The following is a 26,568-nucleotide window of genomic DNA, read 5'->3' on the forward strand; positions in this document are numbered from 1 at the left end:
CACTATAGCGTATAGCAAAAGTGCTTTAAGTAGTTGAGGTAAATCATGAATTAAAATAATTTAGTTTCGTTTAGTATCGAAATGCATAACTTAATGTATAAATTATAACATAATAGAAACGGTATGTACTATTCTTTGGTTTTGTTAAGACTGAATGATAAACAAACTTTTCACTTAATACAATTTTGCTAGTTTTTTAGTCAAAAAAAAAATTTTTGTGACATTTAACAATTGCAAAAAAAAATACTAAATATACGACTTGTATTTACTATCTTAAAGTTTAATTAACATTAAAGATGGCTGATTTGATTTTTTTGAATTTTGGATACTCAAATGTATTTTTTTTGTAGTGTTTTGTTTTTAATTATTGTTTAGAAATAGAAGTCGTTATAAGTTATTATTACGTTTGACTAACAAATTTTTCAAGCAAATAATTGCCATATATTAACAAATTTCATTTGATGCTAGTTTGTTTTATTTAAAAAAATCAAGAAAGTTAATTATAAACAAAAATAAGTACAAAATTAAGAAAACAGTGTTTAAAAAATAATTTTTGTAAAAAAGTTAGGCAAGCTTATAAAATATAAAAGTAAACTGTGTTTACTAATTAACTTTGTTGGCTTAACTCTAAAAGCTGAACTAGTTTACTGTTTTTAGATTCAAAATGCTAATTAGATAACTAATATTTGAGTGTTTAGTTATTTACCATGCAACTAACTTGAAGAAAACAATATCATATAGTAAATATAAGCTTAAGATGTACTATGTAATTAAGTTTTTTCAGAATTTTAAATTATATTGTAAAGAAAACAAATAGTTCAAAATTATTAGTAGCTATCATGAATTAGTTAAATTTTAAATTAAACTAGCAAAAAATGTTTTTTTTGAAAGTTTATATTAGTAAACTTGTTCTTTAAAACAGTATAAGAAATTGCACACTTATTAATACTTAAGAATAATTCTACAAATTGTATTAAGTATGTAATAACTATTTCTGATTTTTGACAATCTTAGTTATTAAGTTTAATCTTTCCATTATTTTTAGTCATCAACAATCTTTTAGCTGTGGTCTATTAAGTAGTTATCAAAGTGTAGAGTGCTACTAAGTTTTGACGATAGTAAAAAATGTACACTGTTATTGGAGCTAATTTCATGCAGTATTTTTTGAACTATGAGAAAATAATTTATAGCTTTCCTGTGAATTTTTTTTATCAACTTAAAATTTCCTTTAATTTTGGTAAACTGAATGGTTAGTAATATCGGAATTGTGCTTTAAACCTTTATTAAGAATATTTAGCATAATTGAAAGTTTTTAAAATAAAAACTAATATGTTTCTGATAACATGAACCACCTACAAACGACTAAAGATTTTAATTTGTTAAACATTTTACATATAGGTGCTTATTAAAATTTTTTATTAAAATTCTAAATTGTTCATTCTTAAAAAATCGTTGTACTAAATATTTAAGTGTTCTTGCAATTTTTTACTAAAATGCTTTAATTTTTTGTATTTATAACAAATTATTAAAATTAAAATCTACTTATAGATAATGATCTCTAAAGCTATATAGTGCCGAGCTACTAATAAATTTAGATAAAAAGCAGTTATATTTAAACTCTTTAAGCTAATTTTGAAACATTACCTATCCAAGCAGTAATTTATTTGCACAAAAAGTAATTATATCAAGTTAGTTTTATTACTAAGCAAAAGCGTTCAAGGCTTGGCTTAAAAAAACATTGCACAAGTATTATAAATTACTATAACGTATTTGCTTAAAATTATGTGTCATCAATTATTAGAATTTTTCAAGCATATGTATCAAACTAAACAAATCAGATGTATTTTACTTTTTTTACATTGTTAGTTTAGTTTTTTCTATATTCAATATCTATTTTTGCTAAAAATGTTTGAAAATACTGTTTATTTTAAATTAGTAGCTTATTAAGTGCAATTTTGTTTATTAGAAATCTGGTTAAGGTGGATAAGTTTTTTTTCATTTTCATAAATAGAAATTATAAACTATAATTTTTGTAACAAAGAAAACATAATATAGATACAAATGCATATTTTTAAGAGCAGTAATTTTAAGAATATATTTTTTTTATTGAACTGAGAAATAATTGTGTATTTTTTCAGATTATTTTAACAAACATGTCTTTGGAAAAAGAAAAAATTTCACAATACCTAAAAATTTTGAACAAGATGAAAAACAGTAAGAAAGATTCATCGAAAATTTCTAGGAGCTCATTTTGTTCTTCCGAATCGCAAGGTTCAGGCTTTTCAAGATCACAGGATTCAGGTGACTCTTGGAACGGTTCCAAATCTCAGAGTTCTACATCGTGTTCACATTTTTTTGTTTCCAAAGAAAAACAAAAAAAAAAGGATTGGTTGCGAGTCATGGGCAACATGAAAGAAAAGTTACAAGTTTCAAATGGTTTTAATGATCAAGCGTGGGAAGATTACATTAGAGACACCAAAATCTCTGTTGATGATGAAATAGAAGATAAAAACTTACAAGTTTCTGGTGTTCAAAATGTTCAAGCGCGTAAACCCAACCCAAGTAATGAGGTTGAAATATCGAGTTGCAAAGAATGTTTTGATAGCTTAAAATCTGAAGTTTTGGAAGCTTTAGACGCAGACTTTATTGAAAGATACTTTTGTCCTGAAAACTGCGAAAGCTTGAGAACTGAAGCTACTGATAGAACAAATAAGTTCACTAATCTTAAGCAAGTTGAAAATGAGAGGCATGAGAAAACACTTAAATCAGAGTGTGAGACTATTGAAGAAAAAGTAACAAACACTGTGTTTGTGCGTATACGTAATAAAATGTCAAAAGCCCTAGCCATGGAAAGCTTCCATGGTTTCGGAAATGTGATTGATATCAATTTGAAATCTTCTGCTGACGGCTGTTTGGAGGGGCTGGTTTCATTTGAGTATGTTGAAAAGGCCAAGTTCTGTGTCAGATTGCTAAATGGTTTGCCCGTGGGAATCAGACCTGTTGTCATGTTGGCCAAGAAACCCAACTAGATATGTTGACTGTATTGTACATTTGCTGCGTTAAATATCTGTGATTCTTAACTTTTTTGTATTGGTTTTTTTGGACTAGTAAAAGTGATTTAAATTTTGATACTTGTACTTATATTTATGGGTCATAACTTTTCTTTTAGATTGATGTTTCTGTCGTTTTATAAATTTAAAAATTTTCAAACTACTTTCTAATTTACCTTTTCTAAAGTGGCCCTTACTTAATTTTTATCGTCATCAGTTTTAATATATATTGTTTTAATTAAAGCAATAAATATAAGTGTTGGAAACATTTTGTAGAGGTCGCAGGTTAATTTTCAAACTAAAAAAAACAATAAAACTAAGCTTTTTCTTTAAAAAAAAATATCAAAAAAAGTATGAGCTTCATTTATATATTTCAAAGCGTATCTTTTCCGAAATATAATTAAGAATAAAGAATTTTTTGAAAGCAAAGTTTTTTTTATGTATGGACTGCACAATAATTAATTACTGTCTGATGATATTTTTGCAACAAAAATTTCTTGACAATGTAATTACTTTCTCTAAATATTCTTAAAAAATGCAAATTTTAATTACAGTAAATAACAACTTCTACTAACATTTTGTGCTAAAAATATTTTGTTGGTTCTTTGTTAATAAATTTGTAATTTATTGAAGCTCAGTTAACAATTTCAGTCTCAATACCATAATTTTGTATTTTATAAAATATTTACCTATACCTTACGTAAAATTTTAAGTCTTAATTTAACAAACAAAATACAAGCTTTTTAAAAAACAAGCATCAGAGTCCTCTTGAATTTACCAAGATAAAGTATACTTCAGATAAGTAGAAATGCTATATACAACAAACGTCATAAAAATTATCACAAAATTCCCCAGAGAATTTGGATAGTCTGTTTAAGAAAGTTAATAGAAAAACTATCTGAGTTTTTATAACTACATAGTTGATTTTTTGAACTTCAAGGACGAAAAGTTCAGGCTAAATTTATCTTGTACATTTTTCATATCTTAACTTGTATAGTCACTTATTTTGTTAATTTCTACCAGGTTTTTAAAATTACACATTTTTGGGTCTACCTTTAGTTTAAGATTAAAAAAATATTTTAAATAGAATAAAAAAATTGAATGTAAAGCTACTTTAAATATGCTTGATAATAAGAAAAATGATGATGACAAAACATTTTTATATATATGGTAGATTTTTAGTGTCAAATTGAAATTACTACTATACATGTAAAACTTGTTTAAAAGTTCACATTTTTTAAAATAAATTTTTGGTCTAGTGGCCACCCCGTGTAATTATACATTACCTGTAAACATTTGTGTGTAACAAAGTAAAATTGATAGAATGCATTAAGTAAAATATTTTTGATAATAGACTCAATTGTTTCCTCTGTGGTAAATATTTGAAAAGTGTTGTTATTAATATTTTAACATCTCCACAACTTTTTTTATAAATTGTGAAACAACTTCCAAATTTTTAATTATTACTGTTTAGTTAAATGTTACACATAAAATAATTACTTACATTAATTTGATAAAAAATTAAAACTCTCAAAAAGCTGTTTGATTGCCAGTAAAAAATAAATTTACGTTTCTCACAAAAAAAACACCTAAATTTAGCCATTTAAAATATATTTTAGCACTCACTAAAGGCTTAATATAAACTGACATAAATCAAAATACATTCTAAAATAAACATTTTGTAAAGCGTTGATTCTATTAAAGTTTAATAAGAAACACCATAAACATTGTCAAAATATAGAGAATAACTTTGATAGCAAACAAGTCAGCTTTTAAATTTCAAATAGTTTGATGTTTTAAATTTTTTTTAACTAAAAATTTAAACAACCACACGTTTTGAATACTTTTTTAATTTTAACTATCAGAGTAAAAACTTTATGAATCTACTAAAATGCCATAGAATTTTACACATTAAAAAGCTAATTTAATTTCTTGTTTATCTAAAAGATTGTATTCAATAAGTTAACAGAATAATTATAACATAAATTAATACTTCTTCTTCACAAATCTCTTTCCGCTGTACATGCAAGTCTTTACTTTTCCATCGTCCTAAAAAATATAAACATATTTTTAAAATGTTTTAAAAGTAGTTATTAAATTTATTTATAACTTTAAAGTTAGTTAAAATGTAAAACCATTATATGATTAATCATCATACCAAATATAAATAAATAACATATAAAACTTTAACTAAACTATAACATTTAGGTATTTGCATTATCTAAGAGTAGCTAAATAAGAAGTTAAAAAATTATAAAAATGCAAATTTTGCTTTGTGAAATATGATAACAAAATACCATAAAAAATACAAAAAGTCTTCAACTTAGTTATGTTATAAGACTTAGCAAAAATATTGTGAAATGATTCAAAACATATACTCTTAAAATTACTCTACTATATTATCACAAATAATATTATAGAAATTCAACAAGTTTTTATGTTACTACATTTTCAAAGAAAAATGTCAGAATTGAAATCTAAAAAAGTTTATTTTCATTTTACTTTATATTTTTTAAAATGAAGTCAGTTTAATTTTCTCAAAAAGTTAAGTTAAATAACAACAAATTAAATCAATGATATGTACAACTTGCTTGACTTGATTAATAATTGAGATACAGTAACTTATATACACAGTCTAATAGTATCAAATGTAAATGTGGTTATCTTAATAAAACTTTTCAGAAATTTTATGGATTTATTTGAATTAGATTATATAATCTATTAAAAATTAATTATTTCAGAAAAGAATAAAGTTTATTTCGGAAGATTATATAAACTTGAGTTAAAAAGTTTTCTAGGTTACGGTCATATGGGTGTTTAACTTGATTTTCACAAGTTTAAAACATTTTTGAAATTATTAAATATTAATTTATATATATTAATACAATTCAAAGCAGTTTTTAATACATAGAGATCATAGCTGGCGAATTCAATAGGTTTTATATGGAAAATTGAAAATTGAAGAAACAAAAAACCGCTTTGTATAAAAAAAAACTAGCTTCTGTTTATTTTATAAAAAGTAAACTTTAAACATTTGAACAGTTTGTAATTTACCATATTTTAGTTTATAAATTGCCTTATTGTTTCAAGTTTGAAAAGAAAGCGGATTTGAACAGCTACTTTTTAAAGTCTTAGTTTCAAAAACAAATATTTGAGTAGAAACCCCCTTATAGGAAACTCAGCTTAAAGCAAAAATTAAATGAGCCTCAGTCAGCCTGAGTCTAACAGAAAAAGTAGTGGAAAAAGTAGTGATGTTATTTAAAAATATTATTTTTAATCAAAATATTAAGCATATAAAAAATTACAAAATTCACAAGAAAAAATTGATTAGAAATTAAAAAAGGAACCTGAGATTAAGTAAAAGCCAAATAATTTCAAAATTAAACTAATTTGCTCACCAAATCAATATAAGTTCTTGGGTCTCTACAACATATTAATTTATATAATTTAATACAAACCTAATTAAAATAAGTCATAGGATGTCTTAAAATCGCTTGTTTATATTAATAGAACTAATATATTTTTTAGTATTAACTTAAACAAACCAAATTAATATAAGTCCTGGGGTGTCCCAAAGAACTAGGTCCCTCATTCAGTGTTGTGAAATCGCTAGTTGCCTTCCTTCCGTCAACTTCAATCACAGGTTCCTCTGCCGCTAACTTCACTGCCCAATTCTTGTTGACCTGTTTGAAATATTGAAAACTGTTTAATAATTTTTTATTCGACATCTTACTGTGTGTCAATAAACGCAATAGTTTATCTGAAAAATTAACCTGCTATTTTCTCACAAAAATAAAGTGACCTAAAGTTTACAAAACTTTATTTTTAATAACTTTTGATAATCTATAAAAATTCTTATTTATTTGTTGTATTGCTTTGGGATAATTACCTGATTAAAATATTAAAATAAAATTATTTATATATTAAACAAGTTTTGTTTAATAAATGAAATAATAATAATCATACAATTAAAAAAGATTTTCAATGCCTATTTCTTGTTTACCTGTTTGCTTGTACACAAATAATTTTTGTTTGTTTAAGACAATTAAAGACAAGCTTTATTTTCAAAAAAATTACAAATTTTGACATAGTTATAACTAATTTTCGGTTGACACAAATAAACGTTAAGTTTAATGGTGTGCACAAAACTTCCGTTGTTCTCATTCTTATAAATAATTAAAATAACTTTATTTTTATAATAATAAATGCTATTTCTTTCATACAAAATTATTAGTCTAATTTGCATAAAACTTTAATTTTAGCAATCTTTACTGGGCACATTTTTCGACAAACAAGTTGATAAAAAAGATCTTGAGTTTATAAAAGTGTGATTTAAATAAAATTATTTTGTAACAACTATCAAATACAATAAAAAACAATTTATTTAATATTTAAATGTCAAGTATTTACAGAAATTTTCTGCCTATTACTACAAAAGAGTGAAAAAAATCGGATTTAACAAGTGCGGACTTAAGCGAAGATTAATTTGAACGTTTAATGTACAAAACCCGCATCACAGAGAAGATTGTTCATATGCAATATATATAATGAGCTTCATGATTGAGCCACTTAACATAGTGGCTCGCAAAATAGAAGTATTTTAAGACATTATGTAATGTAATTTTTAAACACAACTGGTTTTTATGTACAATTTTGTGTACAAAATTTTGCGATTTTGATCAATTACGTCACTTCAAAAGAAAGTTCAGTCGATTCTCTTTATTTTTAAAATACTCAAAAAACATTGTGAATAGTAGATCTGAGTAACTTCAAAAACATTGTTTAAAAGCAAAATCGTTGAAAGACTTAATTACGTTCTAGTTTGTATAACAATATTCAATAAGTAGAATATTAAAATAATTATTCTAAATTGATATGAGAATAAAAATAATGTAGTACTTATATTCACTATGAAATAATTTTTTTGAGTTTTTCATATAAATGAGCCTTAATAAAAAGCTTTTGTATTGATGTAAACAACGTAAGATCAAAAAATTATTTAATCAATGGCTCTAATTAAAAGAAAATACCCTAATAAGGATTTTTATATAGAAAACAAAATATTAATAATTCTGTATTTGAAAACATTTTAGTTTTTCTTAAAATAAAATTTAAAAAAAAACTATAGCTGTTTTTTTGTTAATTCTAGCAAATTCAATTAAACTTGTGCTTCACATGCTATTAGGTATCTTCATTTCTGCAATCAACAAACTAAAAAATTAAACTCAGATTTTTTTTTAATTATTTCAAAAACAAAAACACTTTATATCCACTAATAAAATCGGAGCTGTTTTTCAAATTTAGTCAAACATTTGTAGTAATCGGTACGCAGGACAAAAGACAGTTTAATTTGATTGAAGAAATTGCAATTTAAGAAAAAAGACTACTGATATTTAAATAAGGTAACAACTACTATCAATAATTACCTACTGTGCGAACTCTTGTGTGAGTAATTAAAATTTTTTTGTGGGGATTCACAGCGCATATAGCCACATAACATAGTGACTTGTAAATTTAAGCGAACGCATTTAAAGTAATGCTTATATATAACTTACTTATTTAACTAGTTTTTGATATACAAACATAAAGAGCAACATTTTGCAATTTTGTTCAATTAAGTAACTACAAATTCAGTTGGTTTTTTAATCTAATGCATTAAAATTTTATGTAATCAGCATATACATGACATGTCGAAAAATCTCGAATTTTTTTTGAATATTTTACAAAACTGTTGATAGAGTGAAATATGATGAAAAATTAAAGATCTTCTATTTTAACTAGCAATACTTTTATGTGCAAACTTTTAAACCAGAGATTCCAAAACTCATATTAACAATCGCCCAATTAAAAGAAACACATAAAAGGACTACAATATACCAAAAGCAAGAACCTTGAAAGTCGAAAACTTTAGACTATTCATAAATACAAAAAAAAGTTTAAACAGCAGCTACTAAAAAAGCACTTTCTAAGTTCTTATGTTGGTGCTTGATAAAAGTATGCATGAATTCAATATAAGTAATCACACTAACTAAACGAACAACTTATACTAAACATGTTTGAATTAAGTTTAACATCATAAAAATAACTCATTTTAATAAGTAGTAAGAGTATAACTTTCATAAACAAAAAATATTTTTAGTAATATAATGTTAAGGTGAAAAAAAGGCTTAAAATTGTGGGAACTTTAGTAGTAGTAGTAGATTTTAGAAAAAAATCCATTTTTTTTAGTTTTTACTAAATAAAACAACCGATCATCTTAAGTTTAAACAAATTTTGAAGTAACACTTAAAGTGAATTAATTTTGTTCAAATTCCAGGACTACTATAAACAATCAATACAGCATTATATTTTAGAAGTTAATTTCCATTGTTAAGATAATAAAAACAGACTTATTATGGTTAAAGTGTACAAACTATTGTATTTAAGAGAACTATAATTTAATATTTTAAAACAAATAACAATTTCACTATAATGTAGTACACTTTTATTTTTATTTGATAATTAGGTGTAACCATTCCATGATGGTTCTCAAATTGTTACCCTATTTGTGAGTCTGACTTAAAATAAATTAATGAAGCTGACTTTATATTTGTACAAAATTTTCTTATCGAAATCTTTATAGCTAACTACGTCACTAAACAATTTAAAATGATTAATTTATCTGAAATTTCTACCAATGAACATTTTAAGCAGTAGAACTGGTATTTTGAATTTTAAAATTTTTAATACAACAAGACCAGCATTGAGTTAGACCAGAAAATACTTTAGTTTAATATCGCTGATTATATCAGTACTCATAAGTTTTATAAAAGCAACATTGTTTTAAAACAGAATAATGTTGAACCAAAGGTTTTCTTGCGAGGAATTTGAGAAAAAATTATTTGTACACTAAAAATGACAAATAAAAAGAAATCTGGTTTGACATTACGTTGTTTTCATACCAGCAGTACATTTATAAAGTATTATTAATATTATTATTATAAATACATATTATAAAGTAAACGAACAACTAGTGTAAAATTTAAATGACTTTATTTACATAACCATATAAAAATGGCTTCCAAAACAGAAATTTTAATACTAAATGTGGCAGTAAAGTTACTTGAAAAGGTAAAGCTTGATTTAAATTTGTATAAAAATTTTATAATCAAATTATTTATTGCAATCTACGTCACTAAACATTTCAAAATGACCAATTTAATCAAATTATCTAAATCTTCAACCAATGAATATTTACAAGGTATTTCTACAGTATTTCCAACGCAAGGAAAAAAACTCTGTTAAATAAAGTCTGTGAACCTTAATTTTCAAACTACAACAAGAAATATTCGAATTAAAAGTGTTAGAAAATTAAACAAAGCAATTAAACATTAGTTATTACTTGGTAAGATATATTATTTAAATTTATTAGCATGTTTAGTTGTTTAACATTAAACACTTTAAAAATTATTGAACAGAAACAAACCGTTGCAATACCTATATAAGACTGCAATAAAACTTATTTGGATTAAAAACGTTTTTTTAATAGCAAAAACATTAATTGCAATGTACTAATTCGTCTTAATGCTAATGATTTAGAGATTTTTCAAACATACAAAGACTTTATACAAAATGTCAAACAAGTAACTACAACAAATTACTGATAAAAAGTTAAAATAGATACAACACACAATAAACTATACAGTTACTATGAGTAGTTTTAAGAAATATACACTGTTACTTACACACTTCAAATCAAACCACTGTAACAACATTAACAATATCATTAATGCGGCATAATAATAATACTTAATAGACTTGTTAATGATTTGTTTTATACAAACATATTAGAACAGTTTAAAAATAAAGTGTATGAACTGAGTGGCCTGTAGAATTTTTCTAAACTTAATCTAGTTTTAAACATGCATGAAACTTTGTAGTTAAATTATTTTTAATTATCTACTTTAATACTCGATTTAAATTTACCAACTTCTCAATAAAATAATTCTTTACAAGTTCAAATTATAAAATAAAATATATGTGCATAGGTGTTCACTTTGAGAAAAACATCTCTAATAGATATGAAAACAATAAAATTAAAACAAAAATATCGTTTTAAGAATTAAAAAGATTAAACTTCTTTTTAAATTAAAATAATGTTGATATTGTACTTTAGAAACTCTGGTGTAAAATAATGCTTCAATACCTTGAAATTAAGTTTTTAAAATTTAAACAAGCATAAATGTTGACATTAAGGCTAAACTTAATTTTATTAATTATAGGTAATACAAAAATGTAACATAATAAAGTTTAAAAACTTAGTGCTTTTGAATAAAGATTAAAATACATACCAATATAAACTGTAATAAGTGATTACTTTATAAGATTACTAAGTTATTTAGTTACACAACCATATTCTAATGGTTATGAAATTGCTTGTTTGTTGTTTGCGAAGGAAAATCATTATTAAATTTTTGTAACTTTAATTGAATAAAATTTTCTTATTAAATTACTCATTACTACCTACGTCACTAATTCATTTAAAATGATCAATTTATTAATGAATATTTTCACTTAAAAGTTACATAATATACGATTTGAATTATTTATTATCAAGGGATTATTTTTAACTAAAAACAAAAAAAAAAGCAATTTTACTTATTGTTAAAAATTCTTTTATTGCTTCTATTTGGAATATAAAATATAAGTAATCACATTAATTAAACGAACAAATTATACTAAACATGTTTAAGTTAAGTTTAACATCATAAAAACTGACTCATTTTAATAAGTAGTAAATGAGTCTAACTTTCATAAACAAAAACTATATTTAGTAATATAATGTTAGGGCATACAAAAGGCTTAAAACTATGGCAACTTAAGTATTATGTAGTAGCAGATTTAAGAAAAAATTGCCATAAAGTAGTTTTTTGAATTATAAATCAACAGCTCAACAAGTTTAATTTAATGCATTTTTGAAGTAATATTAACTAATTAAAAGTTAACTTAATTCGTCGAATTCCAATTATAAACAGCAAATACAGCATTATTTTTTAGAATTTAATTTTCATTGCTAAGATAATAAAAACAGACTTATTATGGTTAAAGTGTACGAACACTTGCATTTAAAAGAACTAGTAATTACTATTTGAAAACAAATTATTAATTCACTACAATTTCGTTTTTATTTATTTGATATTACAGTGTAACCATTCGACGATGGTTTTCAATTAATTACCTTATTTGTGAGCCTAACTTTATTTACAATGTAGAAACTGGATCTATATTTGTACAAAATTTTCTTATCGAAATCTTTAAAGCTATCTACATCACTAAACATTTAAAACGATCAGTTTATATGTAATTTTTTACCAATGAATATTTTTAAGTAGTTTAAGTTTAAAGAACTGATATTTTGAACTTTAAAAATTTTTATCACAACAAAGCCAGCATAATTGTACCTGGGAAATACTTTAATAATAATACCACCGATTATATCAGTTTTTATAAGTTATATAAAAGCAACATTGTTTTAAATGAGAATAATGTTGAACAAAAGGTTATCTTGTGAGGACTTTAAGAAAAAATTATTTGTACACTAATAAATACAAATAAAAGAAAATCTAGTTTGACTTTACGTTCTTTCATACCGGCAGTAGATTTAAATAGTATTATTTAGTGTAAAATTTTAATAATTTGATTTTTACAACCATTTAATAATGGCTTTCTAAACAGAAATTTTAAAACTAAATGTGGGAGTAAAGTTACTTGAAGAGGTATGGCTTGATTTAAATTTGTATAAAAAATTATAATCAAACTATTTATTGCTACCTACGTCACTAAACATTTCAAAATGATTAATTTGTTTAAATTATCAAAGTAGTCTACCAATGAATATTTACAAGATATTTCTACAAGTATTTTCAACGCAAGGAAAAATATTCTGTAAAATAAAGTCTGCAAACCTTATTTCAAACTACCAAAGGAAATATTCGAATTAAAAGTAATAGAAAATCTAACAAAGCAATTAAACATTAATTATTATTTGGTAAGATATATTATTTAAATTTATTAGCATTTTTAGTTGTTTAACATTAAATAGATACTTTAAAAATTATTGAACAGAAACAATACTTTTCAATATCTATACTATATCATAATAAAACTAAATTAATTAAAAAAAAACAATTTTTTAACAGCAAAATCATTAATTGCAATGTACTAATTCATCTTAAACTAATGATCTAGAGATTTTCCTAACATACAAAGACTTTAAACAAAAAGTCAAACAAGTTTCTACAACAAATAACTGATAAAAAATTAAAAATAGATACAACACATAATTAACTAAACAGTTAATATACATAGCTATGAGACTAATACTTAAACACTTCAATCTTAAATAACTGTAACAATATTAACAATACTACTACTGCAGCATAATCATAATACTTGAAAAAATTTGTTAATGATTTGTTTTAAAGAAACATATTTGAACAGTTTTAGAAAATAAAGTGTATGAACTGAGTAGCCTGTGTAACTTTTCTAAATTTAATCTGGTTTTAAACATGCATGACATTTTGTAATTAAATTATTTAAAACTATCTACATTACTCCTCGATCTAAATTTATCTGCTACCAATTGAACTAGTATTTACAAATTCATATTATAAAGTATTTGTTTATAGGTGTACACTTTGAGCTTCTCTAAAAGATATCATAACAATACAATTAAAACAAAAAAATCGTTTTAAGAATTAAAAAAATTAATTTTTTTTTTAAATTAAAATAACGTTGATATTGTACTTTAGAAACTCTGGTGTAAAATAATGCTTCAATACCTTGAAATTAAGTTTTTGAAATTTAAACAAGCATAAATGTTGACATTAAGGCTAAACTTAATTTTATTAATTAGAGGTAATACAAAAATGTAACATAATAAAGTTTAAGAACTTAGTATTTTTGAATAAAGATTAAAATACATACCATTATAAACTGTAATAAGTGATTACTTTATAAGATTACTAAGTTATTTAGTTACACAACCATATTCTAATGGTTATGAAATTGCTTGTTTGTTGTTTGCGAAAGAAAAAAATTATCAAATTTTTGTCATTTTAATTGAATAAAATTTTCTTATTAAATTATTCATTACTACCTACGTCACTAATCCATTTAAAATGATCAATTTATCAATGAATATTTTCACTTAAAACTCATTAAAAGTTACATAATATACGATTTGAATTGTTTAGTATCAAGGGATTATTTTCAACTGAAAACAAAAAAAAAAAGTAATTTTACTTATTGTTAAAAACTTTGTTATCTATTTAAAATATTAAAGTGTAACTAAAATATTTCGAACTAACTTCAAAACATACTATTGATTTTTAAACAAATCTAAGACTTTTTAAAGAATCAGACCAATATAAACGGCATACTTACATAACATTATATAAAAATTTAGACTAAAACATACGGTATACTGATAAAGTATTAGTGTAAAAGTTTTATTTTCATGAGCAAACTTTCAAAAGAGAGTTTCCAAAACTCATTTTCATAATAGCCCAATTGAAAAACACATAAAATGACTATAATATATCAAAAGTAAGACTTAAAACTAAAAAACTTTAGATAATTCATAGATACAAAAAAAATGAAACAGCAGCTATTGCAATTAGCACTTCGAAATTCCTAATTCGGTGCTTGCGAAATAACAACCTAGAATTTAATTAAAAGGGACAAAGAGCCAGAACTACTAGTGTATAAAAAAGTCTAGTTTAACATCATAAAAAGCTTCTCATTTAATAACCAATACATAACTGTAATCTTCACTTACGAAAGCTATTTCTTAAAATTTTATTAAAAAAGTTATTCGTTTTAAAATAAAAATTGTAACAGCTAATTTTATCCAATAATCTTTTTCCAAACAAAGTTCACACCAAAATAATTTTCTAAATCTTAATTATTAACAAAATTAAATATACACTTGATTAGCATAGCAGTATACTTGCAATTCGGCAAAATTTTCAGCATTTGAACTTAATTTAAGACTCATTTTAAAAGGCTTTTAAATATACAAGTTAGTCATAGTTAAAATTATTTTGTAATTATCGTCACACATATTCAAATAAATTTCGCCAAATAATTTCATGTAAATTTAGTTAGTTAATCATAGTATAGTTTAAATTTAACTAATTTAATAACATCACATATACCTTATCAAATGTATCCGAATAATTCAATGTAAATACTTAGTTAAGTCACTAAGTTCTAATGATAAATATATCAATTTCCTTAATCTTAGCCTATGGAATTCCTAAAATTTAACTAGTGAAATGTAATTTGTTTGTAAAGAAAACAAAATTTAAAGGACTTTCTTAATTTAATAGAAGATAGTTTCACAAAAAGTGATATACATATACAATGTAATCAACTTTTTTTAACAATTTCTATTATTCAAAATGAGATGTATATTTTTACCAAGGATACAAAACTCTGTTCAACATTTTAAGTGTATTTCAGAACAAATTCAAAAAACTAACACAACAATAGAATACTTAGCAAATAGTTAGTGGACAATGTAACCTGCAGTTTTATATAAATAATGATACCATTAAATATAGATTACTTAAATAAGTATTAGTAAGTTACCTCACAAATTTAATATAAAATAGCAAATATTTTATTTTAAAAAGTTACTAACCAGCTTCTTTCTTCCAATAAAGCGAGCTCTCCTTGGATCACTTTTAGCAAAAATCTGATAAAAATGTGAGTTTAATTTAACTGAAAAGAGCTTTATTCACTAAAACTAAATACTTGATAACTACTATGAAAAACATTTAGATATTACAAAAAACATAAACTTCTTTTAAACAGTATTATTACTGATACTTTATGCAACAAGTTCTCATGATAATAAAATGATTAATAAGTAACTTCTTAATTGTAATAGATTTTATAGACTTACTTTTCACAGATTAAATTTTAATTAATCAAGTTTGTAAAACTTTTTATTACTTTAAAAATTGTTGCAACTCTTTGAGAAAAAACTGTGTATAAAAACGGTGAATAATTGAATGCAAAAGCCCAACTTAATTTTAAACCACATCATAATTTCCAAAAGCATATCCACATATTTTTTTTCAAATAAAGCTCAAACTAATCTATGTGCTCAGAAATAATTTTAACGGTCAATAGTGGAGTCATCTTGATTTCTTACAAATTTATTTTAATTTGTAGGGTTATCTTAATTGTCAAACACTTTTAAGTAATTTACAAAATTTAAATTAAATTTTGAGTAGATAAAGCTAGCCATTTGAATAGCTTGTTTTAGTAAGGCACAAAAAAAAAAAAAAAAAAAACTATTTTTCTTTACATTTTTACCTTAAAGTTTCAACTATAATATTAAACTTTTAAAATTTGTTTTAACTTATTTCAGAAAATAGTTATTAGAAATTTAAGTATCCTTTTAAAATTGTTTAAAGGGCCACGACTCAGAAACTAATACATATTATTTTTAAATATAACTTGATTCCCTTATGTCTTTAAATGAATTTATGGAGTTTTTATACACCTTAAATTAATTGAGTGAGTCTATATTAAACATGTTTGTGAGTCTTTTGAAATAGACCTCAAAAAGTTGCAGGCAATAACAACAAACAGTTGTATTAGTATTAACAAGTATAATTATAATGATGGATAATTTATTTGCTTTTAAATATTGAAAAGCTTTATTAGTCTTAAATTCAATTAGAACATTGAGTAAAAATTTATTTTTAGAAGACAGAATTTACAAACTAAAAATTACACTTTTGGAAAATTTTATTTAATGTTAATAAATTATAAGTTTAAACTTATATTATCTTGTTAGAACTATACTTTTATTACTTTAAATGCTTTATTTTTGTAAAATTTTGCAAACAAATAGTAAAATCAAAATAATTAAACTTTAATAATGATACAAAAACTAAAATAACAAATTTTATTAAAAACCACCATTAAGTTAAGTGTTTAAGTTAAGGGGACTTTTTTTTTGCTAAAAAAACATTGGATCTATTACAAAAGCTTGGAGTACAAACTGCAAGTCAGTTTTTACAGATTAAAAAATCTTATTTAACTTTAGTATATTGTAATTTAAAAAAAATAAGATACAAACATATGAACTGCAAATTTTTTGGGGTTAGTTGTCGCAGAAATTTTAAAAACCGCTAAAAATTTATATTCACCTTCATTTTTTGAGCAAGACACCTCAAACTTTCAGGAAATGTTCCTTTTATAGTTTAAAAGACTTCGAATGTTGCGATTTTAGGAAATTAAAAAAACAAAAAATTTTGATAAAAAACAAACAAAAAAAAAGGTGATTTTTTACTTAATTTTTTTATTAAAAGAAATCCTGCATTTAATCATTTCAAAATTTAATAATCGACTCTGTGAAAGTTTAAAGAAGATTGCTTAAAAATGAAGAAGGAGATAGAATTTTAAAGAAATGGTCATTTTTTGTATTTTTAGCTTACCTTCTGATGTCACCGACTTTGATTGCTAATATCTCAAAAATTAGTTTGAATTTTTTCAAGTGGTTAAAACTTTCTGATGGCTCAGATAAAACTCCATAAAATAAGATCAACTTGTAAAAATCAAGGTAACCCCCCTATGCCCTAACATGAGTTTTATCTGAAAAACTAATATTAATTTCGTTTTAAAAACACTTTTACCACAAAAAATAGACTGACTGTTTGAAAGCAGACATATAATTTAATATAGAATTAACTTTTTTAATTCAAAAAGTTTAAATTATTCAGAGTTGACCTGCCTAACTTATAGAAAAACCATCTAATACCAACATTTTCGTAAGTTTATTCTAATCTTAGTAAAATATTACATAACTTTACAAACCTGTCCAAAATATTTTACCAACCTGTCCAAAATGTTTTAAAAAGTTTAAACCGTCCAGAATTGACCTGACATGACAAAACAAATATATCAAACATTAATATTTTTCTAAAAATAATATAATCTAACCAACCTGACCAGTATGGGTGATTTCTTCATGGACCTGAGTGACATTCTGTGGAACTTTGGTAAACTTTCCGTTGCTGAACACAAACTTTTCACCTTGGCTCTTGACCACTTCAGACATTTGCCTGGACATCATCGGTCTCAGCACCATGGAAGTTTTCAGTAGTGATGTCATAATTATGTTAGTGGTCTGTGTGATTAATAAAAAGTGCTTGAAACTTATTTTTTTATTCTACACAAAACAAAGTGCAGGTTAAGGTACAACATGATATAAATACTATTCTTAAATGGTATAATAAATTTTAAAAAAATATTTTATTTATAATAAAGTCACAATGATAAGTTTCAGAGTTTTAAAAGTGATGTCATAACTGAATAATAAGTTAATGGTTATAAATCCTTATTTTTCTTAACTTTGTAAGTTTTATTTCAGATGTAGTTTTTAAAAAATTTATTGTACTTTCTTTATAGTAAAATAATTAATTTAACCCATGGTTCTAAATAGAAAAGCATATTCAACTATGTGTTATGCCTTGGTTTAGAAAATTTAAAATGAATTTTTATTAGACAGTGGTTCTCTAACTTAATATTAACTGTTCACAGTAGATTAATAAAGATAAAATACATGCAACTTAGATCATATTTATATGTTATACCAGCATTCCATTTTTTGAAGCAAAAAAAGCCATTCTTAGTGTACAAAAACTAATCTAAGCTTAAATTAGCCCTGGTTTATGGAAAACCTAACAAAAAAGTAATAAGACTCAAAAACTGAAAAATAAATACTGCTAATCAATCTAGTGTACTATAAACAATCTTAAAAACAACAAAAGAATAAATTATGATAACAAGGTTGCCACTGGTTTTTAAGTAGTTTCTTTCATGTATTCTGAAATTCTTCCGGGTTTTTGAAAGGACATGTTTTTAGACTACTTTTAGTTTAAAGTTTATTTCAAGGTTAAAAACTGTGTTGAGTACAACAACATTGAAAATATACTTTAAATGTGATTTTAATAACAACTTTTATGATGACAAAAAAAACTTTAAATCCACATGATAGATTTGTGGTGTTAAATCAAAATTTTACTACTTTATGTGTAAAAATTGTTTGAATTCAATGGCTTTTAGATAAATTTGTTTAAAGTTCAAGGTTATTTTTTCAAAATTTCAGTTTTTCATGGATTCCAGGTTTTGTGGCAACCCTGTGATAAAGAAAAAAAATAGAAATAATAAAATAGCTGATTTTGAATACAAAAAACTAATATGGATTTAGAAAAAAGTAATTTTGCTTAAGTTTAAAAAAAAATAACTTAAAACAATGTTAAATAAACTGATGTGTTTTTAATATAATGACAAAACTTATTAAATAAATTTAGCTCAGTAAGTTTTAATATCTCTATTTTAATGATTAAAAATTAGTTTTTAGTTAAATTGTTAATTATGTTAAGAAAAACCAGTTTTAAAGGGTTACCTTTGAATTTTAAACAAATTTGTTTTCAAGGGCATAGGGGGGTCCACCTTGACTTTTACAAGTTTATCTTTTTTTATAGAGTTTTATCTGCGCTATCAGACATTTTTTACCACTTGAAAAATTCTAAGTATTTTTAGAGATATAAGCAATCAAAGTTGGTGACCTCAATAGGTTCCTAATGGAAGGCGAAATTTGAAATTAAAAAGGTGAAAATAGACAATTTTACTAAAAATCTATCTTCTCCTTCATTTTTTAAGCAATCTTATTCAAATTTTCACAGAAAGTGTATTAATAAATTTTAAAAAGATTGAATACAGGATTTTTTTTCATTTTTAAAATAAAATTATTATTAAAAAATCCACCTATTTTTGTGTTTTTTTATCTGAAATTTTTATTTCTTAACATTTATAAAATTCCAATATTCAAAGTCTTTTAAACTATAAAACTAACGTTTCCTGAAAATTTGAGGTCTCTAGCTCAAAAAATAAAAGAGAAGATAGATTTTTAGTGATATTTTATTAAATTTTCAAGAAAATTGACTTTGAAAAATTTATGCTTGTATCGGAAACTTTCTATAAAAATTGAAATATCTCAAGAGTTAAATAAGACTTTTCAATTCTATAAAAACTGGCTTGTAGCTTGTACTTCAAGCTTTTATATAAAATCCAATTTTGTTTTTAGTAAAAATATTGTTGGACCCCCCTATGCCCTTAAAATCCTAATATTTTTGAAATCTATTCAATTCCATGAAATTATCTTATTCCAGGATTCTTTGTTGATAGGGCACCCTGATTGTTTTCCAGTGTAGCAGAATCCTCTTTTATTTAAGTAATTTAAATTAATGAAAAATACATCTAAACTCATTATAATCTAAGAATTGATTTCAATTGAAGAAAGAGTTTCAATTGATTTTTTACTTTACTTTTCTTTTTACTACCTTACCTTCTAAAATAATTATTGTGGCATGTATAAGTAAACTGTTTTGTTTTCTACATGTCTTCATTTATACAAAACATGAACAAATAATTTTTTCCACACATAGATGAAATGTACAAACTAAAAGTTTTGAGCTTCAAATCAAATTAAAGAACATGAAAATGATGGGCACTGGTCTAATATGCACAAGGGACACTTTTGCAATAAAGGTCACTTTTGAACAAAGAAACTTTAAAACATTAGGTTAATTATGTACAAGAGTAGAAAAAATGATCACTTATGACATTCTACATATTTACAATCAGGTTGGTGGTTTGTTGGAAATTTCTTAAAAAGTTTTGTTATTTTATAAGAATGTTTGATTTGAAGAAGAGACAACATAAATCATAATTTTCAAAATTCAGTTTTCATTGTTTATATTTCTGTAAAAAATTTACTCCCCCATTTCAACAATAAACATTTCAAAAACACTTGTTACTCTTAAATTTGTGTATTGTTGTGTGTTAAATACGTGTATTGTAGTATGTGTATTAGGTAGACAAAATAGTTGCATACTTTCAAAATCTGTAGCCTGATGTGTAGGGGTCCTAATGACAGCTTTGAACTTTTTAAGTTAAACTTGTAACATTGAATCCTATGGCCAACACATATACAAAAAATATGAGAATGCATGTAGTTTGATAGGATAAAATCAAAAGTATGTTTAAATTTTTCAAGCAAATATTAATTTTATTGGAATATAGACTTTATAAACCTTAATTAAATGATAAACTTTTACTTGACCTTCTAAAAAAAACTGTTTTGATAGATATTAAAAATGATATTTATAAAAGGCATACACAATGTGGAAAACATTTTTGTATGTGGATAACTTATAACTAATGAAAAACTTATAACTGTGACACTTAGTTTTAACATTATTAATGTAAATATACTTTTAGTTAGTTTTTCATTCATTTCTAAAATGCTGCTCATTGACATTTTGTTTATTTACCCTAATCAAATACAAATTGAAAATATGCTCCTTTTACATAAATATTTTTACTAACCAAAGAAAGATTTATGAGCAAAGGTTATTTTTCAGCAAACTTTTAGTCATATTTGAAAAACTTTTCTGGTCTAAAACGTAGTTTTCAGTTTTTTTTATCAAAAAAAGTAACTATTTAATTTTTTTTTCTTAAACTACAATGATTATGTTTAAAATAATAATATTTTTTACTACCTCTAAAACTTTGCATTAATTTAATAAACTATTAAGTTTTAATTGAAAGAATTTTTACGATTTTAAATTAAGTCTATGTTATTTATATTTTAGTATATGTCATTGAAAAAATGTCTTACTATAGATTCTAATGATTAAAGAAATTTGATTTTTTATAAATTGAAGTACCTTTAATATTTAGATTGTTTTAATTCAAACTAAATTATGAGTTTTAATCTTAAAATTAGGACCATAGGGAAGGGTCCGTCTTTTTTTTTTACAAAAATTAACTATGGCTTTTATATGAAAGCTTGAAATACAAACTACAAGCCTGTTTTTATAAAATTTAAAAGTATCATTTAACTTTTGAGATATTTTATTTTTTATAATAAGTGTCTGATACAAACATATGGACCGCAAATTTTTCAGAGTCAATTTTCTCGAAAATAAAAATAAAATATTTAAAAATCTATCTTCTCCTCCATTTTTCAAGCAATCTTCTTCAAATTTTCAAGAAAATTTCCTCATCTTAAAGGAAAAAACATTACTTTAGAATTTTAATAATGTATAAAAATAGAAATTTTATTTGAAAAATTTCCAAAAAAAGTGTTTATTTTTCAAAAAGAAAATATTTTTACAATTTTATTTTTTAATTACAAAGTAAGGTTTTTTTGTTTTTGTATAAAGATTTGACTAGGAAAATTGCTTAAAAAATGTAGGAGGAGATAAATTCTAAATTAAGTAGTCTTTTTTCGCTGTTTTATTTTTCGCTTTCCACAGGGAACCTATTATACGGCCAGACTTTGACTAGTCATATCTCAAAAAATAATTTGATTATTTTGAAACGATAAAAAGCATTTTCAAGCTTAGAAAAAATTCTTAAAAATAAGATCAACTTGTGAAAAACATGGTTTACCCCCCCCCCCTATGGCCTTAAATCTTGCAAAGTTTATGACTATCGCACTGTTGAAAGTCTTAATGTTTTTAAAAACATCAAATAAATCAAAATATTATAACTTACGAAAGCAGGCGTTTTTAAGTATAGCACGTTTGTAACAGGTTTTTCTTATTTTTAAAAAAGTCGGTAGGACTACTTAAAAAAATAGATGCATTGTCCAAACTATTAAACTAAGATATACATAAAGGCAGAAGAAATTGTTATAAGTTAATGCAGGTAATCGTAAAAAGTTTAACTTAATATGTATATTAGTGTTTATTAACTTCCGATCTAAAATTATATTATATAGATTGATACTTTAGTACAAAAATAACTTTTAAAGGTAAAAATTAGATTTATGGAAACAATCAAAGATTATATTTAATTTATATCTTAAAACAGTTACTACTGATTTTAAACTTTGTGCATAGTTAAACAAAACACAGTTTTTCTTACATTTCACACTTGTTGAATTACATTGAACTATTTAATCTAAAGTTTTTTTAAATATATGATAAATAAAACTTATTACACTCTAAAGTAGTTTATAATTTAAAGTTAAAATGTTTAGATTCATATTTCTTAAAATCTCATTGTTAAAGAAAAAAATATAAATGCATCTCTATCAAAGTTTTAGATTGTTGACCATATCTCAAATAAAATGAGTTAAATTCAGAATTTTCGACAACTTTTTGTGAAATTTATGTTTTCTGTATATAATGTAACATTGTAAAAAAAGCTCTCTAGAATAATTTTTTTAAACTTTGCCCACGTTAATTACATGCTTCTAAAAACTGCTAAATGATAATAACTTTTTTTTGCTGATAAAACAAAAAAAAAATAGAAGAACCATATATATATAAAATTTATTTTTGTTATATTTTAAACAACTTATTTGCCTAATTAGTAAACTAATGCTATTTTAGTAAACATTTATTTAATTTTAATAATTTGTATAATTCTGAACTTCGTTAAACTTAAAACTTTTGTTTTTGTTTACAGTTACAATTATAAAAATGTTTAAATTGAACAATAATTAACATTTAAAAAGCTATAATATTTGATACGGTTAATACACTATATAACTAATAATTTAAAAGGTTAAATCAAGTGCAGCTATAACATCTTAACACTAAAAAAGACAACTCATTTAGAAAAAAATATATTTTATTTCAAGAATATATTTACTATCTTGATTAACATCTAATATATCTATATAAAATGTGCTCGCAGAGAAATCTAAAATTTGAGAAATAGCTATTGCGAAGCTTTGAAGCTAGAAGAATTTTCTGAAATATAATAAACGGTAATATCATCTGAAGTATTAGAAACTATGGAAGTTTCTGAAGTATGAGATAAGCTTCTTTGCCCCTCAGCTTTTATATTTCTGAATATATGCAAAAAGTTGAACATATTTTCCTTTTCTTCAGTTGTCTGAGAAGAAGAATAAGAGCGCTGAGAAGGTAAGGAGAAGTCAAAATTAAAAGAATGATCTGAACTTATTGAGTTTAAACTAGTGATGTACCGGACTCACTATCCGGGTCCGGGTCCGGCCGGATATTGCCATTTTTGTCTGATATCCGGATCCGGCCGGATTCTAATTTGAAAAAAAAGTCCGGATCCGGTTCCGGCCGGATTCTAATTTAAAAAAAAAGTCCGGGTCCGGTTCCGGCCGGATTCTATTTTGAAAAAAAAGTCCGGACCCGGATCTAGTTAGTTAAAACGAGCATACTGAAAAGTATTTTTTCATAAACAAACCCTGTGTAAATTAATAAGAGTCATTTTCGTCAGTTAAAATTAAACACCTACCGTGATTGGCTCATTTTGTACACGTTACTAACTTACTTTTTTTTACATTTAAACTATGAAATAAACATTTCATGAAATGCAACTCTTTACATATGTTGTAAAATTGAAAATTTTGGAATGAATACTTGCATTATTTATTGTTTAAAGTTAAGCTCAGAGAATATTAAGAGTTAATACGGTTGAATGTACGAGCCAATGAGAATCATATGACGAAATGTTTCAAACTAAATACTGATGCAACAAAACATCAGAACATGACAGGCAGTTTATATGTAAGCAGTTAGTTAGTTTGGTGTAGCTTGAAGTAACAAAATATCTTGAACGTTTTTGTGAATGCTTATTGTAGGTAGTGTTTTGTTTTCAAAGTGAATATTTTAACAGGTGTTTAATTGTTTAAATATTTATGCCAGGTTTGTAGTTTAATAGTTTATTAAAATTTTACAGTTTCTTGTTTACTAAAAGTTTTATTTAATTTTTAGTTTTTTGTTTTAAGTCTTTTGATATAGATTTAAATAGCTTCCAGTTTTTAAAGTGTTACCAAAGTAATATTTCTAATATTTCTTATTGTGTTTTATATAAAAGATTCATCACTCAAAACTGTCGTGTCTGATTATAGAAAGTAGTCTCAGTTAGAATTTAGTATTTGTTAGATATTAATTAAATAAGTAGGATTTAATTATGATAAGTAGTACTTATAAGTTAAGTGTACCACAATCAGTCCACAACTTTACTACCAAATTGTCAACCTTTGCTAATTGTTCTACTGATTATTAGATTAAAGTAATTTTTTCAGTTTTTAAAAACCTCATTCTGACTCAGGCTTGTTTATACTCACTCTAGCTAGTTTTATTGACTTAAACAGTGGCAACCCTGCTAGTTTGAAAATTTTTGGAAATTTTAGAAAATCTTGGACTGCCTCAGGCTAGTATAGTTTTTTATAAAAACTCAGGCTAGTTTTCTTTTAGATTTTAAATGAGTTTGAGCTGATCCAGTTTTGAATGTTTTGTAATTTTCTGGTGTATTTTGTTCAAGAACTTGATTTCAGATTTTTAATTTTAAATAACACCTAAATTTGTAAACCTTGTGGCTAGCTGTTCTACTTATTGTTATATTAAAGTTCTTTTTTTTTCAATTTTTAAAAACCTCATTCTGACTCAGGCTAGTTTATTCTAGTGATGTACCGGACTCACTGTCCGGGTCCGGCCGGATATTGCCATTTTTGTCTGATATCCGGATCCGGCCGGATTCTAATTTGAAAAAAAAGTCCGGATCCGGTTCCGGCCGGACTCTAATTTGTAAAAAAAGACCGGATCCGGTTCCGGCCGGATTCTAACTTGAAAAAAAAGTCCGGATCAGGTTTCGGCCGGATTCTAATTTGAAAAAAAAAGTCCGGGTCCGGCCGGACCCGAAGTTGTGGGTCCGTTACATCACTAGTTTAAACACAAACTTATACTTATTAAACTGCAGGAAGAGTCTAAACTTAAAAAGCTTGAGCGAGAATCTGGACTCAAAGGGCTGGAACAGAATCTGAATTTAAGCAAGAGTCTGAATTTGAGATAGAATCAAAAGTTGAGGTAGAATCAAAACTTGAGCTAGAATCAAAAGTTGAACTAAAATAAAAATTTGAGCTAGAATCTAAAGTTAAACTAGAATCGAAATTTGAGCTTGAATCAAAAGTTGAGCTAGAATCTAAACTTGAGCTAGATTCAAAAGTTGAACGAGAATCAGAACTTGATCTAGAATCAAATGTTGAGCTGGTAACACAACTTGAGCTAGAAACAAAAATGAGCTTGAATCAAAGCTTGAGCTTAAATCTAAGGTTGAACTACAATCAAAAGTTGAGCTAGAATCAAAACTTGAGCTAGAATCAAAAGTTGAGCTTAAATCAAAAGTTGAGTTAGAATCAAACCTTGAGCTAGAAACACAACTTGAGCTAGAATCAAAACTTGAGCTAGAATCAAAATTTGAGCTAGAATCTTAAGTTGAGCTAGAATCTAAAGTTGAGCTAGAATCAAAACTTGAGCTAGAATCAAAAGTTGAGCTAGATTCTAAAATTGAGCTTGAATCAAAAGTTGAGCTAGGATAAAAATTTGAACGAGAGTCTAAACAAATACTTGAAGAAGAGTCTGAGCTGTTAGAACAAGAAGTTTTGGAACTTGATGAATTT

The 26,568-nt window shown here is 24.6% G+C and overlaps 1 protein-coding gene across 1 annotated transcript in view; it reads right to left on the reverse strand.

The window, feature by feature from the left end:
- Positions 1–4,745: 4,745 nt before the first annotated feature.
- Positions 4,746–26,568, reverse strand: part of LOC145834163 (putative NADH dehydrogenase [ubiquinone] iron-sulfur protein 6, mitochondrial) — a 160,768-nt gene continuing 138,945 nt past the window's right edge. Inside the window, exons 5-6 of the mRNA XM_082941530.1 lie at positions 6,596–6,733; positions 4,746–5,099 (exon numbers count right to left, since the gene is read on the reverse strand). Of these exons, the coding sequence (XP_082797656.1) occupies positions 5,037–5,099; positions 6,596–6,733 (201 nt within the window). The 3' untranslated portion in view covers positions 4,746–5,036. The remainder of the gene's footprint in view (positions 5,100–6,595; positions 6,734–26,568) is intronic.

This window comes from Thalia democratica, chromosome 1 (assembly GCF_965202585.1).
Source record: "Thalia democratica chromosome 1, ktThaDemo2.hap1.1, whole genome shotgun sequence".
In the NCBI taxonomy this organism is placed as follows: domain Eukaryota; kingdom Metazoa; phylum Chordata; class Thaliacea; order Salpida; family Salpidae; genus Thalia; species Thalia democratica.